Source organism: Vicia villosa, linkage group LG3 (assembly GCF_029867415.1).
Source record: "Vicia villosa cultivar HV-30 ecotype Madison, WI linkage group LG3, Vvil1.0, whole genome shotgun sequence".
Classification (NCBI taxonomy): Eukaryota; Viridiplantae; Streptophyta; class Magnoliopsida; order Fabales; family Fabaceae; genus Vicia; species Vicia villosa.
The window spans coordinates 144,118,342-144,140,679 of NC_081182.1; the positions used below are offsets into that span (position 1 = coordinate 144,118,342).

The window sequence follows — 22,338 nt, forward strand, 5'->3', positions numbered from 1 at the left end:
TGCTACGCCGTTCTGTGGGATTTTAGGGTTTTTCTTGGTCAAAATCAAAATCTTCTTGCTGCTTCTGTTCAGGTAAAGTCTTCCCACTATTTTAGTTTTCATTTCATTCATACTTTTCCCATAAATCAAAATCAAAATATTTGGTTTATGGTTTATTAATTTGCTCTCATTAATTATTGATTTATGGTGTATTCATTTTATAACTTGCTCTATTTTTGCTATTCTCGAAAGGGAATTGCTAAAGTCATTTTATGGAAAAACTAAAAATATTCTCAGATTTCGGAGATACATTTCCGTACGCACCCAAAACACAACGTTTCAGATTTAATGATGAGTTTTAGGCTTTAATTAAAAAAATTATGGAGATGCATCTCCGTATACTTTCGACATCTAGATTTTATATTTCCTACTTACGGAGATGCATCTCTGGACGATATTTAATCAAAAAATCGCCAGAACCCTTTCTCTTTCCTCACTTCTCATAATACTCTCAAACTCTCATCTCCCGAAACCTCTCAACTCGCATTCACCCAAAATCATTCAAGACACTTCCTACAATAATAAAAACGATAAATTTGTAGAAAAAAAGATTTAACAATTTTTTATGAGAATTTTAATAAAGTAGTTCTTATTTTTAATATTTTTTAAATTTGATCATTTAGAAGTATTATATAGAAAAAAGAAATGTTTAAATTAATATTTTTTAGAAACTTTGTATAAACTTATAATAGTATACACTTCATTTTAAATAAAAGAAAGCATCATTTATCTTGAAAAAACACTAACAACAAAAAATAAAATAAAACTTTTATGCAAAATATTTGCACGGGTAGTAGAAAATTTCTCCACTGAACATAAAACTGTGTCAAAGTCAAATGTTCAAAACGGCATATTCGGGCACAGAAAATAAATCACACCCACAAAGCTCTCAATTTGATTTTGACCAAATTAGCTTCTCGTTTTACATATAATAACTTTATTTCTCCATCCAAATCACTCTCTAACATTTCCTCTTTGACATGATCTTCACTCATTTCAAATTGATATTGTTTTCTCACATTCCATTTCCATTCAAAGTTTGTATTTTATCACTCATTGAAGCATGAATGGAATTTTATATAGGTTAGGATTTAGTTTATATGCCTAGCACTACTAGATGTCACAACTTTGAACATATTTCTTTCCCTTGTTTCAATATAGTGATTGAGGATTTGTAATAAAATGGTTAACCAAAATTTCAAATAAATAACATGTGTTTGCTATTTTACGTTTTCTAGACATGTAATGTTGTCAAAGCTTGTATAATACCTTAATTTTACATTCTTTGTTTTGATGTTTTTTTTATATAGTATTTATACCAAAAAAGATGGAAAGTATAGCCATTGTTTGAGAATATAAACCATAGTCTTATGCAGTACAACTTACCAATGATTTATTTTTGGAGTTTAAACACTAACATGTGTCTCTATTTAAGAGGTAGATGATTATCTTTTTGGAGTATAAACCATACTCTTTTACTATGGATTACAAACTAATTTGGCATGAACCATGTTTTCTTCCTCATGAGCTATTTTGTCCTTGCGTTGGGCTTTAGCTCAACTTGGCTAGATTATTTGTCCGATTCTTCTATTTCTATTTGTTACTTATTATACATTTAATTTTATATTCATTTGCTGTGTTACTAAAACCCACAATTACATTAATATTGTAAGAGACGGTCGCTCTAAAGTGATTTATAGATTTTTTAAATATTATAATTGATCTGGATATATCAAGATGTTTGATAAATCCAAAGTAATTAACATATTTAAAAAACTTTATATATTTTCACTTTAGAGATACTAAGATGCTCTCTTACAACATTAATATAATGTAATTGTGATTTTTATTAGATTTTTTCTTTATCCACCTTCCTATGGGGGTCACCCCCAGCGAAAACCCCATTTTACCCTGCTTCGGAAATGCATTTCCGAAATATTTTTTTTCTAAATTTTTCCAGACTTCGGAAGTGCATTTCCGAAAAAATCTCAAAAATTGGGATTTTGACTAATTCGGAGATGCATCTCCGAAACAACAAAAAAAAATCTAAAAAAATCCCAAAAATTAATTTTAGGATATTAATTAATTCACATATCATAAATTTGATATAATTTATGAGTAATGAATAATAATAATTATATATTTTGATATAATTTATGAGTTATGAATAATAGCTATTATATATTTCTATCCTGATTCATATTTTAAAATTTAAAAAAATTTTAATTAGAATAATTAAAATAATTTCACTTACAAAATAGGTTATAATTTTTTATTTATATATTTATAATAATTGTTATATATTTATAAAAAAATGAGTGTTTTAATTTATATATTTATATAATAATTATAATAATTATTATATATTTATAAAAATTATTATATATTTATATATTTATATAATAATTATTATATATTAATTATAAATATATTTATATATTTATATAATAATTATAAAAATTAAAAAAATAAGTGTTTTAATTTATAATAATTATTATATATTTATATATTTATATATTTATATATTTATATATTAATTATTATATATTTATATATTATATATTTATATAAGTTAAAAATTATTTTTAACTTTAAAATTGTTTAGGAAATTTTGATTCACCTTGATTTTATTGATTAACCTTCATTTTATTGATTCACCTTGATTTTATACCTATTAATTGTATTGATTCACCTTGATTTTAATTTTTTAATAATTATTGAATTCTTTCGGAAGTGTATATCCGAAACATTCCAAGACCAATTTGGTCTTGGAATATTTTGGATATGCATCTCCGAAGACACCCCCTCCCAAAAAAAAGGTGTTTTCGGAAATGCATCTTCGAAAACCCAAAAAATGGGTGTTTTCGGAAATGCATCTCCAAAAACACCATTTTTTTTCGTGTTTTCGGAAGTGCATTTCCGAAATAAGACAAATTTTGAAGGAAAAAAAAGCGTTTCGGAAATGCATTTCTGAAGTGAGGGTATTTTAGGTTTTTCACCGGAGGTGATCTAGAAAAGAGGGAGGTAGGGAAAGAAATTTCCTTTTTATTAACACAAGAAATGAAGATACGATTGACAGTGTAATAAATATTCATTAAAAAATGAATGATTATTGATGAGTCATCAATCTAGCCAAATTAGGACAAAGCTCAAGCTGATGAAAACATAGACGATGCAAATGAAAATTAAATTAGTTTATAATCTATCATAAAAGAGTATATGAACAATTTATTTTTCAGAATTAAAATACATGATTTTGAAAAAGTGATAACTTAAAAGAAAATAAAATTTGACTTTTCATAAAATAAAAATGGGTTTGTGTTATGAATATTTATGTTAGTGGATGTCCATCCATCTCCTAGTTCTTCATCTTCCTATTCCATACTTAATATGTGTTTAATATGTATGATTTTCTATCTCCCTTGAGTCCTATAAATAGAGACCCATATTACAATGTAAAGCACACTTGAAATAAGATAAGATAATATTGCTCTCTTTCTTCTCTATCTCTCTTTGATCTCTCTATTGTTTTAGTTAGTTTTATAAAACGTTATCAGCACGATACCCTACAACGCGAGTGATGATATAGCCAGGTTCTACGTTATTTTTCTAATCTTAATATATTTGAACCAATATAATATGATTCATGTTTTTGTTACTATTTTTTTTCTTCATATAAATATGTTTATTTTTTTATATATTTTGTAGAGAAATTGATTTACGTTGTACAATAATATTAGATTTCTTTGATCATTCTTGTTAAATTCCGGAAGAATTTAACATTAAGGCATTTCTATATGTTTGCCCGGAATTCCATTTTAATAAATAAAAGTGTTAATTTAATATTCAAGCATCCCTGAAGGATTGCACAAAGAACTACAGAATGTGATTGAGTTCCTGAAGAACTATAAAAAAAAGTTGTGATTTCATCATGATATTAATGAATCTCAGAAGGATTACATCTCTACTAATAACATATCCCAGAAGGATTGCATCTGTTATGTTAAAAATTTGAAAAATGATTGCATCACCTATATTATCGAATTCTAGATGATTGAATCAATAATAGTGAAGTATCCCAGAATGATTTTACAAAGAAATTTTATTTTTCTTTTATTAATGATGTAAAGATTTGTAACCTACATTTTTGAGAAATAAAATTTCATAAAAATTATCCAATTTTCTTTCATAATTTAATGGTATACATCTATGAAGGATTGCAAATATTGTAATTTTCTAAGTAAAACGAAGCTCTCAGGATAATATCAATTGTGATCTTCATGCATCCCAAAAATATTGCAAGAGTAATATTAAAATATCCCTGAAGGGTTTCATAAATTTTTGTTGTTGTATCGATTTAAAAATTTATAATTTGTAATATGCTCATAAAAAGATTGTTATTCCAGAAGAATAACACAAATAATTTTAACGCATCCCAGCAGGATGGTTATATGTCTTCGATTATTATTTATAACACGTTTTATTTATATAGTTACTGAAGATCTTATCAAACATCCCTGAAGGATAGTAAAACAACATAATTAAATGATGATATAATTTTGATAATATGATTTTGTGTAATTTTGATTATTATATGATAATATGTTCATATGCGTGTGTATGGTTAAAATTATTAATCATGAGATACTATTATATTGGTTTTGAATATATTGCCAATTATTACACAAATTAGATATAGTTATTGATGCTCCAAAATTAGGATGATCAGTGTTTGATTTATGTACTCAATTGTAATACTTCATATTAAACAAAGTCTTGCTGATACAATTTCTTTATTCATATTATTTCTAAATATTGATATTTTAACAAGAGAATTAAAACATTGCAATCTATTAAAGAATATATCAATAGTCTAAAGTTGCTACATATTTTAAAGTTATTATAATAGTGCTTAGATTTCTCATATAAATTTTAGTTATACTATTCTTTTCTTTTTACAAGTATAGTGTATGGATGACATTTATTAGTCCATCTTAAAGACACACGAAATAAGCTCATATTTTGATAGAGTCGAGATTCGAATGAACTTTAATCCTTTATATTTTCCTTTTGCGTGTTCTCTTTATGTCTTGCCAAATGTTTTTTCGTTATAGATAATTCACATGAATTATATTGGAGGTATTGAATATCCTTGTATTACACAAATGGATTTGGACATAAAATGTATAATAGAAAAGCTATCGGCTTTTCCCTCGGGCTTGTACTACACTTATATTAGTACAATTTAAGCACATGTCATTGTAAACCAGTAGTTTACAAATACACTTAAATGTGTCATTGGTAAAACTGGTTGGGTCATCTCGGATTTAATATGATGCGAATAATTTGTATTGAAGAACCAAAAGTTTCTTCAATCCAGTCAATTTTTGTGTGTTTCTAAAGGAAAATAAAAATTTGAGAAATTGCGATTTTATGACATTAATTGTTGCATCGACTAAAATATCATGCATATGTCTCTACTCACAATCAGAAGTTTGTGAAATTATTTTCTCAACTAATTAGACTAAGATATTGTTTTTTTGATTTTTTTTTAAAATTCCTGTATAAGTATCACATATATTATTAAAATTGATATTGAATATCATATAATATATGTTCATAAAAAGAAAATGGACCCGAAGATCCATTCTTTAGACGTCTAAAGTTAATTATATGGTTGATACTTATGAGATCATCAATTCTAAATTATATATTTGAAACACCCAAAGTATGATATTAAGATATTTATTCGCATTAAGCCAACAAGTTACTATATCTTAGTCCTCCCTAATTTATTCTAATACTTCTCATCTAAAAGAACATTTGGATTTGTTGTGTATATTCCAATTGCTCCAATATAATACATTAAGATGAGTCATGATAGAATATTGGAAAAATATAATTAATGTGACTATCAATTTTGAGGATATAATTTGAGAAAATAATCAAATACTTGATTGCAGCCCAGTTGGCTGATTATCAATTGATAAATTAATTTTTCCAATATTAGAGGGAGGGAAATGAATCGCTGAAATCATGAACAAGAAGTTCAAATGAACAAGTTAAAATAAATTGTTGTCTTGATTCTCGTACAAATCAATATGAACCAAAAGTTCAAAATATTATTCATTTGCAAAGTTTATGAAATAAGTTATCAGCTGGTAATACTCCACTTAAAGTGGGTTCTCCTATTGGATAATATAATATTGCAAATGAGTTGTTGTTGCGCTTGAAGCGTGGTATGAAAGTCGGTTCCAATGTTAAAAGTCCTCTACTAAGAAAAGAAACTAAATATGACCCAAGTGAGGGTATGAAAATGCTAAGAGCACTTTGACCTAATTTAATTTTCAGTTCCAGAAAAACAAATCAAGTACTTGAAATATGAAATAAAGAGATCTCTATAAATTATGTCATGGGTGAAATGGAATGGAACCGAAATTGAGATAACCAAATAAAGTCAATATTGACAATGTCTTTGTATACAATATAGCGCTAAAAGTGATCAATGATAACGAGGATCATGAGTCAAAGTCTATTAAAGATTGTAGACTAAGTGAGAATTGGCCAAATGAATATATTCAATTACAGAAGAATGAAACTCACTTTACAAGTGACTCACTTTTGGACCTGTAGTCCGAACACCTCAAGGTGTGAAACCAATTGGATATAAATAATTTTTATGAAAAAGAAACATAAGAATGATATAAAGTTTGATTTATTGCTCAATGATTTTCACAAATACCTAAGCTTGATTTTGATAAAACATATCCACCTGTAGTGGATTCAATCGATTTTTTTTTATATTTAATTAGCCTTGTAGCACATGAAGGGCTTAATTTGAACATGGTGAATGTTATGACATCTTATTTATATGGTTCACTTAATAGTGACATTTACGTGAAACTCCCTGAAGGGTTCAATATACCAAAGGCACGTAATTTTGGATCTCGAGAAAACCACTCCATCAAATTGAACAAGTTTCTCTATGGATTGACACAATCTAGACGCATGTGGTATGATCAATTTGTCCTTTTATTTTCATAAAATGATATGGAAAAGTATTTGCAATAATAGTTGTCTATGTGGATGACATAAGTATTATTGGAACTCCTGAAGAGCTTCCAAAAGCTATAAATTGCTTAAATAAAGAGTTTGAGATGAAGGACCTAGAAAAGACAAAATATGTATAGGTTTGCAAATTGAGCATGTGGACAAAAGAATATTTGTACATCAAGAAGGCTATATAGAAAAGTGTTGAAATGATTCTATATGAACAAATGTCACATGTCGCCTACTCCAATATGGTTGTTAGATCATTAGATATGGAGAAAGATCTTTTTAGGCCTCGAGAAAAGGATAAAAATTGCTTGGTCCTGAAGTACCATATCTTAGTGAAATTGGAGTACTAATGCACCTTGCTAAATACACACATCATGATATATCATTTGCGGTCAATCTATAAGTAAGATAGAATTATTCATCTACACGAAGAAATTGGAAAGCGGTCAACCATATACTTCATTATCTTAGAGATGTAGGTTACTTGTCAGATTCTCACAATGGTAGATCAGAAAGAGGTTATTTATTTACATGTGATGGTACAACCATTTCATGGAGATATACGAAACAAATCATGGCAACAACTTCATAAAATCCTGCATAACTATTACCACTACATGAAGTCACTTCGAAGAAGACATTTTAAGCAACGACTACAAAGAATATCGTCTCACATGTAAATGTCTGCACGAGGGGGAGAAATAGATATGTTTTGCACTCTTTTTTCCTTCACCATAGTTTTGTCCCATTGGGTTTTCCTGGTATGGTTTTTAACGAGGCAATTCACATTCAAAGGATATTGTACTCTTTTTCCTTCACTAGAATTTTTCCCACTGGGTTTTTTCTAGTAAGGTTTTAACGAGGCATATCCTCAATGGACATCCAAGGGGGAGTGTTATGAATATTTATGTTAGTGGATGTCCATCCATCTCCTAGTTCTTCATCTTCCTATTCCATACTTAATATGTGTTTAATATGTATGATTTTCTATCTCCCTTGAGTCCTATAAATAGAGACCCATATTACAATGTAAAGCACACTTGAAATAAGATAAGATAATATTGCTCTCTTTCTTCTCTATCTCTCTTTGATCTCTCTATTGTTTTAGTTAGTTTTATAACAGTTTGATCATTTTTATTCTTGTTTTTGTTTTTCTTCAAAGCCAAAAAATGATTTTATTATTTTTGTTTTTGTTTATTAAGGCTTCATAACCTTATTTATATATCATTGAAGTTTCTCTATTTAGTCAATTGACAACTAATATTGTTTAACAATTCATTCATTCCTAAGTTGTCATGTACCTCATCCAAACCCAAACGACTTTGTTCTCTCACTTATACCAAATGAAGAATATAATTTCAGGATTTACACTTGTTATACTAAAAATGAATGTAAGTAACAAATACAATGATAATTTTGTTAATAAAGTATCATTTTAAGTTTTGCCACATAATAATAGACGCTCTATTTTTAAAAAACGGATGTAAAATTGAAAGAGTATTTGTCATCAAACTCTATTACTCCCGTTATATTAAAAGAGGGTGTAAATTTTGAAAACCAAAAAAAAATTGCTCATTTTTTTCTATAAGCAATAATATATTGACACAGGGAACCCAAGTTCTCAACCAAGATTACAAAAGACCGAGGAAATAACCCTGGAAAGAAAAATTACACGCCAATTGAAACTTAAGACATGTAAAACCAAAGATTCTTGCTAAATCTCAAACCAGATCAATAGAAAACCTCAAACCAAACCAAACCAAACTGAAACCGCAAAAAACCGCATTTGGTTCGGATTTGTTTGGGCCATTTTACAACAAAACCGCACGGTTCGGTTTGGTTTGCAGTTTGTATTTTATAAACCAAACTAAACCGCATTATTTTACAACTCAAACTTCATTTATCTCACATATAACCCAAACTCAAATCTATTATGCCATTGCATTCAGATTACAAAATAATTTTCTCTTCCTCACACTTAACGTTTCAATTTAAGTCTTCTCAAATCTCTCTTATTAGTATCGTTCCTTCTACTCATCTTCTTTTCCATTTACATCTCGCATATTCTTCTTTAGTATATCATGTCTTATGTTCTTTATTATTCATCTTCTTATTTTTTATTCTACTGTTATCTCTTTTAATTACGTTTTTAATGCACCTATTCTTCTCTGATCTCTTCTCTCTTCCGCTATTTCTTTTCTATCTTCTCAAATATTTCATCTCCTCTATTTTTCTGTTTCATTTTAATATTTTCGATAATGTTTTATGCTACTATATTATGTTTTTCTATTCCATTTTTCTCTAATCTTATTTTTGTATATTAAATAAATTTTTTTGGTCCAAATATGATGAATTTTGTTGTTATTTGATAAGCATAAATGACTAAAGACAAAGCTATATTGTCATTTATATGTGTATGTATGGCTAAATAAATATTTTGTAAAAAAACGAACCAACCGAACCAATCCAAACCGCATTGGTTTGGTTTGGTTTAGTTTAGGTTTCTTTCCAAAAGTCAACCGAACCAAACCGAACCACACATTTTTTCTCTTGCGGTTCGGATGATTTTTTAAGTCAAAACCGCCCAAACCGCACCGCGAACACCCCTAGGGTTGGTTAATTTTTTCTATAGAGGCTCACCTCCAAACCAAAAATTTCATTACCCAAACAATATCACGAATATTCCACGTATCGTTTCTAAAAACAATGTCATTCCTCAAGATCCAAAGATTCCAACATATGGCCAACCACACTACTCCTTCCTTACCTTTCCTTAATCTAGAAGATTTGCAAAAAGAGGACCACTTCAAAAAGCTTTCCATAATTTTTTCGATTTATAATCCATCAGACTAATCCACTTGGCCACAACAAGTTATAAAAATATAAACCATATAATCACAAAATCGGTGTAAATTTTAAAATATTTATACTTATTAACACTAAAAAAAACTTAAAATTGCCCAAAACAAGTTATCTGCAACCTTTGGCTGTCACTACATCACATAATTTTGTCTTCCATTCTCAATTTTATTTATTGTTTCAATTTCTTCTATTTTATTTGTTAGTTAATATGAGCGCCTAAGAGGGGGGGTGAATTAGGTGATGGTAGATTTTTGTCCTTTTATTCTTTTATGATCTTGTTGTGTGTGGTAAAAGCAATAAAAGCGGAAAGTAAATGAACACACAATGTATACTGGTTCCCCTCACAGGTCGAGAGTACTCCAGTCCCCTTGCCAACAAGCAAGAGATTTTACTATAATGTTATGACTCTTACAAGACTCTTCCTAGTCCTTCTAAAGAGACAACCACCAAGAACACCCTTCTTGGATTTCAATAAGTCCTTAAGAGAACACCCTCCCTAAGGATACCTCTTGTTTCCAAAACTATGGACAACAAGGTTACAACCTTACAATCTTATATACACACTTGGAACAATAAGATGTAATCAATACAAACATAAAGAATTACAAGTGATTGAATATATTTGGTAATAAGTAAAGTTTTCTCAAAATAAGTTATTATGTACTCAATGGAAATGATGAAGAAAATTTTCTAAGTATATGAAAGTGTATGCTGAAAATTTTCTTTAAAGAAGTTTGAACACAATGGAAATTTGAGAGCAAGAGCACAACAAAATGATTATGAAAAATTGATAGTATGTGTGTGTTTTTCAAAAGGAATAAAGAAGCCTTTATATATGATTAAACACCCTTCCAAGAGGCTGCAAAAACATTTTCAAAAAGATGCAAACTCATGGCTAAAAAGGAGTTTTGTATGGCTGAAGAAATAATGAAAAGATGTGATGCTTCAGCAGTAATCGGTTACCAGAAGTAGGGTAACCGGTTACCCAATACCAACGTTCATATTTTTTCAAATTTTTAACAGGGTAACCGATTACTGAAACCAGGGTAATCGATTACCCATACAAAAACCAGAGAGAGATCATTTGAGAACTTCAGTAACCGGTTACCATAGCTTCAGTAACCGATTACTTCAACTACAAAACCAAAAAACACTTTGAAAAAAGCTTTTTATGTTGAAATGAGTTTTACCAAAAGCCTTTTAAATGCAATGCATGTTATGTGTGATATTTCCATTGATTACACAATTATATCTAAGTGAGTTTTTCTTTAACTTATTTACGTTACAATTGATCAAGATATATTGAAGATTAAACTTGTATATTGAGAGAATTCTTGATCCAAGTCCTTTGCCAAAAGCTATGGTGATGTTTTGTCTTCATCAAAAACCCTTGAAGAAGCTTGTCTTCACATTATTATTGAAGGGAGTTTTCCACAGATAAGTAATTCAAAACGAGGTCTCTTTTGACATAGGTGACAGTTGCTTGGTTTATGCCATGACTGCATGATCCTATTATATTTATTAGTGTTTAATAGTTTCCTTTGACATAGGTGAGAGTTGCTTGGTTCACGGCTTCTTCAATGCTTTTGTTTGAGTCTGTATATTGCTTTTTAATTTTCATTGTATTTGATATTCTGATATTGATTTTGTACATTCCTGGTATGGCTTCAATATATTTACTAAGCTGCAGCTAGGAAACTTTTATCAAATGTCCTTTTGAAAAGGTGATTTTTTCAAATGTCCTTGAGCTTATAATAAATATTGGATTTAAAAACAATCAAAGAGCTTATTCAACATCAAACTCCAGTCACATTTGTTAAGTTTTTTTTTCTATCAATATAAGTAAAAATTGAACATTAGGTTATCTAGTAGGTAGTTTAGATAGTTCATTTACATAAAGAACGTGTTTGATAGGCTATTCTATTGAAAAAATGCATTGTTTTGGCTTTCGGGTCGAATGAATGTCCGAAGTGGACAGATTCTGAGTTCCAGAACCTTACAGAGACGCATCTCTGTAAAATTTCAGCGTATTCCCATAAATCAGAGATGCACCTCCGAAAATTGCGCCTCTTCAATTTTTTACTTCATAAATGGGTTTCATTTGTCTAATGGTTGTGTGTTTTTGTTTTAAGCATTATAGTTGATAGGAAAGATTGATTGAGGTACGACAAAGTTGCGTAACATGCATTAGCACAGAAGGAAATATTCCAAGCCTCCTAAGCACCTATTGGTTCTAGCCCAATCCTTACTTATAGGGAGTTGACTTATAGGGGGTCAACATATAAGGCTTGTGCATCTCCAAATTTGTCATCATGTAGGAGACCAGTGTCACCTAGTGATGCACATGAGGCACCCGACTTGAGGGAAATTGTGATACAAATTGCAATGGAAAACAAATTTTCCCTTTAATGATCCTTATGAATGAACACGATGAGTGATAGAAAAGGTTACCTCTTTTGGTGATTAAAACCTTTGACACAAAATTGAAGAGTGTTCACGAGCGTTGAATGAAGAACAACGTCTCTAGTCAGTCCACACGAACAGAGTTCCTTCAGTCTCAATGATAGCTGCTACAAATGAAGGCTTTGTGTGAGTAAGAGAGAGAGAGAGAGAAAGAGAGAGATACTTTAATGCTCTAATATCATCCCACTTCACAATAAAGCTCGACTACAAATACTTTAAGAATAGTATCCTCATGTTTAATGGGATCACATGATTAAGTCACATTTAACATTTCATTAAACAAACTAGCTCTTATAGGGAGTTTATTATTTTGGAAAAACAAACATAATAAAGAAATTTCTTTTATTATTAATAAATAGTTCAATACAAGTACAAAAAGTATTGACCTCTATGGCTTATAAGAATTTTTAGTTCTAATGGGCCTAGAGTTTGATTGGGTCCAAATGTGTACCAAACACACCCCCTCTTCTTTTTATGGTTTACAAGAGAATGGGCTTAACAATTAAAATGATAAGCCTATTGATTTACTAGACACCCCGCTTTTAGAAATGAACTCCATGCCAAGCATATAGGCTTGTAACATATTCTATTTGACAATTGGATGTACAAAGATAGGGCAAATTTTGGGGTATGACAGTTACCTCTCATTTCTCTCTCCCTCTCAACCTAGAGTTGACGGTTGTTTCTAGTTTCTTTCTCCACTCAACCTAGAGTTGACGGTTATCTTGTTTCTCTCTCAACCTAGAGTTGACGGTTGTCTTGTTTCCCTCTCAATCCAGAGTTGACGGTTATCCCTTTTTCAACCCAGAGTTGATTCTTCCCCTCTCAACCCAGAGTTGACGGTTATTTCGTATTGATTTCCCTTTCCTTTCTCAACCTAGAGTTGATGTTTATCTCTCTTACAACCCAGAGTTGATATCATTTTCCCCAGTGGATCTCATCTTTCTTCAGGCAAATTTTCAGGTTCTTTGGGTATTTAATCCTCTTCTACCTTGAATGCTTGAAAGGCTAGTGCCAATCTCACCTTCAGGTTTAAGACGATTAAATAGGGGCAGCTGTTGCACCTCAAAATTTGACCTTCTATTTTATTCTAACTGGCTTATTGTTTTACAATCATTTTCTTATAATAGGTCATTTATACATATATCATGCATTCATTCAACAAGGAATTTTGGTTCAAAAGGATTAACGGTTAAGAAGAGCTAGGGTTTTACCTATTTAGGGTTTCCATACCTATGGGGAATGGCTTCAATTGAGAATCCCATTATCTTGGATTAAGGTTTATGTCCTATTCTCGCCTATCAAATATGAATATGACCATGGTGTGAATTATCTCAACAGTAGGGATCATTTGGTTCCGTTCATTAATGGGGGATTAGTCATGATCGTACCAGTGTGATAAGTCATGGTTTTGGTATTTTATTTAAAGGATTTGAACTTGAACATGGAGTAGGTATCATAAGTAGAATTGTTCGTTTTATGGGATCGAATTATGGAAGAATATTGTGTGACTTCTCAGGCGTCATTTCAAGTGGGATTCAAGATACATTAACAAGAACTTTGACTTATTGGTCATAGTCAACCTTGGGAAGTTGACTCTTTTACCAAAATTCATCATTGACGATTGATGGTGTTACATTTTAAAGTCAAACTATACAAATCCCATTATCAAATTTAATCATATTTTCAAGACCTGATTGAGTTATATCACATGGTGAGAGCCATCAAATGCCATTTCAACTCTCATTACATAACCAACTGTATCGTGTTTCCATACATTAAACATTGCACCTCATTACAATACATACAGGGTTACATAAAATTAAAAGAAAAAAAATACATTTTACCACCTATCCTATCCTATATGCTGTTCTTCATTTTTTTCTCTTGCACTTTGAGTTTATATCTTGAGCTTAACCCTAAACTTATTTCTAAGTCGATCCGCTTCCGAGTTCTCAATATACTAACTCAATGGCCTCGTGACCATTCCTTCAAAGTTCTTTTCGTAACCCTGCTGCACCATATATCTAGAGCCTGCATACCATTCGTTCAGTCCACACAACACCTGCATGACAAAAACCATCCTGCAGCAATAAAACCTGCATCATACATCTAACTAGTCCCACAAAACCACTATAACATGCATTCAAACCATGTTAAAATCTCCTACCAATTTCCTAAGCTGCCAAGAGGAAAATAAACCAAAAAAAAACTATGGCATTTGAACCAATTCAACCTATCTTATTCCTAACATATACCAAAATCATGCACATTGCTAATAGAAAACCTTGCAACTTTTCTACCAGTCAAACAATATCAATTCAATTCACATCAGCATATATACACATCAAAAAGAAACAGGGCACTGCTTCAAATAGTTTAAAAGATACCCAGTTACCAAATTCAATAAAAAAAAACTACAATTTAAAAGAGTCAGCTTACAATTGGAATCCATACCAACATTCATCCAACATCATCTAAATACAAGGCTCATGAAGAGATTAAGTAACGTGAACATCCCAAGAGTATTTGAGTCTTCAGAGTTAGAACTTATTCTTTAGAGTTTGAACGCAACATCTTATCCGAATGACACATCTTAATTTCTGAGCTGGAAGAAAAAACCTATGTGAGCTTGAAATCTTGACTTCTGATCTGGAAGAGTAGCTTATCATAGAAACACTTGAAAATCCTTTTCTAGTGAACATTCAACATTCTTCAGAACTGCCGATGTTACTTTAGAAATGGATAAATAGTTCTTCCGAGGTGTGCCAGCGCTGATTCTAATGATCTTTATAGATAGCAATCCAAAATCAATCAAATATTTATTATTTGCACATTTAAGAAACTATTAGAGTACAAATTTTTTTACATATAAAATATATGCATTATTATCATTAAAACTAGAGATTAACTGCAGAACTAAATCCTGTTCTAACAATCTCTCCCTTTTTGATGATGACAAAACCATGTATTTTGATGAAACAATTTTACAAGGTAATATCATAAAAACAAATCAGAGTTAGATAGACAAAAATCCCCCTGAGATGTACAATCCCCCCTGAGTCAGATAAGGGATATCAGAGCCTTTTTTATTTTAGCAGAATATGATTTAAGTAGAATCATTTACTTATCAGATCTTGAAATATCAGAGTTTTAGTTGATTAGATCTTGTCATATCACATATTTCTGTTAAAGTTTGATTTATAAAATGTTTCTGAACAACAAAAATTCTTCATCTGATATTTATCAAGATATAATCTATTCATTAGAATCAACGATTTACTCATTAGAATCAGCGTGTTCCTGAAACTCATTTTAAATCTCTTTTCACATATATAATGTTAGAAAATGTAAGTAGTGAAATTTTTAGAGAGTTAGATATGAGTCAAAATCATCATTATTTTTCTCCCCCTTTTTGTCATAATCAAAAATTTAAAAAAGCAATAATTAGTGGAGAGAAACAAAACAAACAACTTTTATTGATAAAATTGAAGAGTACATAAGAAGAAATGCTTAAAACACATTTGAAAGTTATTTCTATCAAAGTTTTCAATAGTAGTGGAAAGACATTTCTATCAGAACCCATAGAGGTTCCTTTACTGTTATTTTCAGCTAGAGTCTTAGCATCATCATCAGCTGCTTTCTGAGCTGCAACTTTTTGAGCTGCTTCTTCTCCTGGTGCTATCTAGGCAGCTTCACGCTCAGCAGCTTTTTGAGCTTCTTCAGCTTTAAACCATTCTTCAGCTTCCTTAACCAGGATGTCTCTAACCTTCTCTAAAAGAATTTTGATCTTTTGAATCTCAACAGATATTCATCTGTTAAATCTGTTCCAGCTAGCAGCCACTTTAGAAGAGTCATTGGAAGTGCTAGACTCCTCTTGAAGTTTCTTGAACCTTCTTACTGCACTCTCTTGAAACACACAAATTATTTCATCTAGGTTTAGTTTTGGCGAATAAGGTTCAGAGGTGTGATCAAAAAAATTTGTTTCATCATCAGAATTTGTTTCATCAGAAACGATCTTATCACAGTCATAGGAAATTGGATGATTTGTTTGGATAATTTTTAGTCAAATTTAAAATTTGAAAAATATGGACCAATTTTCATTTTTTAAAAATTTAAAGTGATTAGTTTGTATATTTCAAAATTTATTAAGGATTAACTTTCAACTATTAAAAGTTTTAGAAGTCAATTTAGACCTTTTATTAATACGAGTAACAACTTGCAAAAAAAATTCTTCATAGATTTCTATCATTTAATAATTATCCATATTTTTTTTACCAAAACAATGAATTTTGGTCAATTCATTTCAAATTTCCTCAAAATATTACTTTATCTCGTTAAAATCTCTCATCCAAACACACTCTTGGTGAATTACACTATTGTATTCAATGATTTTAACCAATAACAATAAAAATTGTCTGGTAATATAGGTCTATCATTGTGAGGGCCGCACTTCCAAGGTTTTGTTTTAATTTTTATTTTCCAAGACGATAACCATAAAACAATTGTTCACTCATTTATCTAATCTTAAAATAAAATAAAATTGATATTTAATTAAAATATTCATGGAAAGTGATTATTTTATTATGTGAATTAACTGCGCACTTACATGGCTATCATATCACATATATAAATGTTTAATACATATCACATTTATCATAAATTATGCAAATATCATTGGACGAGATAAGAGTTCCACACTAAAAAGAATCTCATTCGCAAGATGAAGAAATTACGCCAAAAATAACACTATTGATGGCGGTAATGTTAAATTTAGATTTTTTAGAAATAAAGTAATAAGTTAAGGATTTTATAACACTATTAATGATTCATTTGGCACAGCGAATGAAGATTGAATCAGTTTTTATGTTTTTTCTCTGAATTTGTTATTATAATTCTATCACTATTATAACTTGTGATATATGTACATATTTTTATATCATTTTGACCATTGAATTTTCAATAAATAATAAAAAATTAGTATTTGGATTTATAAGTTGCATCCCACATTTAATTATACCACTATAAATATTGCCACTCTCTTCCTCGAGGACGATCAGACCACACCATCTTTTAAGATATCCATGGATAAACGTCAAGGCTCTATGAACAAGCCTAAACCCTCTATTAAGATCGAGGAAGACACTAATACCACTATGAAGCAAATTCTTATCAAAATCCCTGCTGGAAACGATGTAGTGGAGTCCATCGTCAATGTTACTTTGCATCATCGAGCTAATATCACAGTACTAAAAGGTAGTGGTCTTATCTCTGATATTACTTTTCATAACCCGGTGTCCCATGCCTATGTATTCACATTATATGGACCCTTTCAAATGACATCTATATCAGGAGAATATGTTAATACCAACTATGGTTGTGTTCCTTCCAGACTCATCGATGAACCTACTTATTCCTCTTTTTTCATTTTCCTAACCCGTGGTGATGGAAAAGTGTTTGGTGGGGTTGTTCAAGGAAAGGTTAAGGCTGCATGTAATATTCTAATCACCGCCACCCTTTCAAAGAAGTCCAAGTCTTTTAGGGGAGGCCACCATCATTTGAAGTATTCAAGAATTTAAAAAGATGATTTGAAAGATTTTGGACCTGAATGCAAAAACACTCAGATTATGTCTGGTTATGAGAATGTCATGCAGTGGAATTATTCTACCTGTATCACTAGTTACTAGATATCAAAAGGAGTCTTAAAGGTTTTCTAATTGTTTTTTAAAATCCTTTTTCATTAATGTTTAAATAAAATCGGCTTAATTTCTTATTTTATTAGTTTCATCCATTTATCATCTGTTTCAGTCCCACTCCTTCATTTTTATTTGACTCACATTTTTTTTATTAGACATCTATTTGTCGTTGATACACAAAAAAAGTTTAATGTGTTTTTTATGGTCTGTAATTTTTTTAGATGCACGAATTAAATAAAAAAATGAGTTTGATCAAAAAAATATAAATTTTCTCATAGGTATATGTTATATGACTTTATCATATGAATCATCCCCCCTTTATTTTTATTGAGTATTTTACTGTCGTTAATTTTATTAGATGCACGAATTGAATAATTCTGGAGATATTATTTTATGAATTATCGAATGGTGGTTAGATACATTATAAGTATATTAGATTTATCTTCTATTGATTGTGTCATAATCGTGTGTGATTATGAATGCTAATTTGTATTTTTATAAAATGAAATTCATAAAATTTTGGCAAGTATAGTCCATAAATTTTGAAAAAAAATTAATATATATATATATATATATATATATATATATATGTACATATTTCTAGATTATTTTGACCGTTGGTTGAATTTTCAATAAATAACAAGAAGTTAGAATTTGACTTTAAAAGTTGCATCTCTTGCATCCAGTTCAACCGCTTTAAATACTATCACTATATTCTTCAATGATTATATTATCTAACAATGACATAGAATATATGCACACCCTCTTTTAGATCTCCAAAATCAGAGATTGAACTCTCAAAGAAGAAACCCCTAAGGTTTCCCACAGCGTCAAAGTGGGACAAAAAAGAGGACACAAAGTGCTTCTCAACAGTCTACTTCTTGGGACTATATATAGAGGCACTCACCATCGAAGAAAAGTTGCAGTTGTTCAAGAGTTGCTCAAGCTGCATGGATGGACATCTAATAATTAAATACGGAAATAAAATCGGGTTGTTACAAGATGCGTGGATAGACACGAAGTAGACATGTTGATGCATGAAATACATGAAGGTTCATTTGGTACTCATGCTAATGGACATTCGATGGCTAAGAAGATGCTTAGAGCAGGTTACTATTGGCTGACAATGGAATCTGATTGCTATAAGTTTGTAAAGAAGTGCCACAAGTGTCAAGTGTATGCTGATAAGATTCACGTGCCTCCAACACTTCTTAATGTTATCTTTTCTCCATGGCCATTCTTTATGTGGGGAATTGATATGATCAGGATGATTGAACCCAAGGCTTCGAACGGACATCGATTCATTCTTGTGGCAATTTATTACTTTACCAAGTGGGTAGAAGCTGCTTCCTATGCCAATGTGACTAGGCAAGTTGTGGTCAGATTTATCAAGAACAACATTATCTGCAGATATGGTGTGCCAAATAAGATCATTACTGATAATGGATTAAATCTGAATAACAACATGATGAGAGAATTGTGTGAAAGTTTCAAGATTGAACATCACAAATCTTTTCCTTACATGCCAAAGACGAATGGAGCTGTTGAAGTAGCAAATAAAAATATCAAGAAGATTGTTCAAAAGATGGTTGTCACGTACAAGGACTGGCATAAGATGCTCCCATGTGCTTTGCATGGGTACCGTACATCCGTTCGTACTTCAACAGGGGCAACTACCTTTTCTTTGGTTTATGGTATGGAAGTAGTGCTCCTCGTGGAGGTTGAGATTCCATCATTGAGGGTTTTAATGAAAACCAAGTTATCTGAGGCTGAATGGTGTCAGAGCAGATTTGATCAATTGAATTTGATAGAAGAAAAGAGAATGACGGCTTTATGCCATGGTCAGTTGTACCAGAAAAGAATGAAGAAAGTATTTGATAAGAAGGTTCGACCTCGTGTATTTAGAGAAGGTGACCTCGTGTTCAAAAGGATCTTGTCTTTCACCTCCGATTCAAGGGGCAAGTGGACTCCTTATTTTGAAGGACCGTATGTTGTTAAGAAAGCCTTCTCTGACGGTGCATTAATTCTTGCAACTATGGATGGAGAGGAGCTCCCACATCCCGTGAATGCTGATGTAGTCAAGAAATACTTTGCCTAAAAATAATAAAAGAATTGCTCGCTAAGTTGAAAACCCAAAAGGGCGGCTTAGGCAAAAAAGAGCGTCTCGGTGGATTGAAAACCCAAAAGGGCGGTCCAGGAAAAAGTTAGATACATAAACAGAATAAATTACCCGGTGGACTGAAAACCCGAAAGGGCGGTCCATGCAAAAGTTAGGGATTCATGGTAAGTAACTACATCAGACAAGACTTGATCTCCAACAATCATCTGTTTGTCATGAGAAGTTCAACACATTTCGACGAAAGCCTTAACTAAGAGATTCTAAGTTGTGAGAGAGGATAGGTTCATTACATTTCAATGTATCTTTTCCACGAAAATTACCACTTTCCAAACTTTGTAACCATCCATGGAGTCTTGCCATTTGCAGGCTACCATTCTATAAATAAAGTTTGAGCCTTTATCCATTATTTGCAATCTTATTTCTTTCGTATTTCTTAAATGTCATTTATTGTTGATAGTAATTTTTGAAACAAAAAGAAAATTAAAATTTCAACAAAATTCTTTTTGAAAAATATAAAAAGGATTTATTTTGATCCATAAGTATACCAAAAGGGATGGAAACGGTGATGCCTTCATGGTTAAAAAGAACATATTCTAGTTTGGTGTGTCCCTGGCATGGCTTAAATATGTCATAGGACCCAGCTATCATGATCTCCCATCTGGCATTAACCCTAATGTTTGGTAGAACTCATTCCAAGCCATCAAGAGATTGTTACAGATGATACCTTAAGTGTTCTACCTGAGACATGCTTGACTATATTACTATCGTATTTTGTCTATACTGAGTCGATTCTTGTGCTAGTTTTGGCAACATGTACATCATTAGCATGCATTAAAAACAGTCATACATTCATTTTGCCATCATGAAAAGTTTACTTTTATGAGAGTCCTCTTTCATTTAGAGAATCTCTAGGCAAAGAGTGTGCACTTCCTTTTAATTCCCCACTGAATTTGTTTCTATGTGGATGATATGTGTTTCAGCTCTTCCGTTCAATGTGTTTATGAATGGAAAAATCTAGTGAGTTATGCCCTCACTTGATCTGGTCTTATTTGACAGCTTCTTTCCATTTGTTCATGGATTGAACTTAGGTCGCTGGATGACTCTTGTTGAGATCGTGCACTTGTGTTTGCACCATTGATCTTTGAAAAAGAAAAGTGTTATTGATATACCTTTGTTTGCTTTTCTACCTTCAGTGAAAGCTGGTAGTTCATCTTCAGTGAAAGTCGGGGAATTTTTTTTCTACCTTCACTGAAAGACTGGTAGTTCACCTTCAGTGAAAGTTGGTGTATTATTTTTCTACCTTCAGTGAAAGACTGGTAGTTCACCTTCAGTGAAAGTCGGTGTATTCTTTTTCTACCTTTAGTGAAAGACTGGTAGTTCACCTTCAGTGAAAGTTGGTGTATTCTTTTTTTACCTTCAGTGAAAGACTGGTATTTCACCTTCAGTGAAAGTCGGTGTATTATTTTTCTAGCTTCAGTGAAAGACTGGTAGTTCACCTTCAGTGAAAGTCAGTGTATTCTTTTTCTACCTTCAGTAAAAGTCGATGTATCCCTTTTTATACCTTTAGTGAAAGACTGGTAGTTTACCTTCAGTGAAAGTCGGTGTATTCTTTTTTCTACCTTCAATGAAAGACTGGTAGCTCACCTTCAGTGAAAGTCGGTGTATCCATTTTTCTACCTTCGATGAAAGACTGGTAGCTCACCTTCAGTGAAAGTCGGTAGCTCACCTTCAATGAAAGTTGGTGTATTCTCTCATCCCTAGTGAAAGATGATGCTTTAACCTCTCTGGTGCGAAATATTTTCTTGAGTGAAGTTTTCTTTTCCTTGCAAAGTCTCGTTCCCCCAATGAAGTCTTGTTTTCCCTAGTGGAGTCCTTCCCACAAGACATTTGTTTTCCGTAGTGGAGTTCTTTCCTCTCTCCAGCGATGATATGTTTCCCCATATTTCATAAACATGTCCGATGCATAAGCATTGCATTACATCTTAGGTTCAAAAATTGTGTTTTATATTTAAGTCTCTTCAATCGCGTCGAAACAAAGACTCCTAATCATTGTGTCTCTGGATAGAATAAACTTAAACAGGGGCATCTGTCATACCCCAA

The 22,338-nt window shown here is 31.2% G+C and overlaps 1 protein-coding gene across 1 annotated transcript; it reads left to right on the plus strand.

The window, feature by feature from the left end:
- The first annotated feature begins 17,507 nt into the window (after window positions 1–17,507).
- On the plus strand, window positions 17,508–18,002 carry LOC131659107 (AT-hook motif nuclear-localized protein 17-like). The gene has a single exon (XM_058928344.1). The coding sequence runs from the start codon at window positions 17,508–17,510 to the stop codon at window positions 18,000–18,002; it is 495 nt and encodes a 164-aa protein (XP_058784327.1).
- Window positions 18,003–22,338: the final 4,336 nt, after the last annotated feature.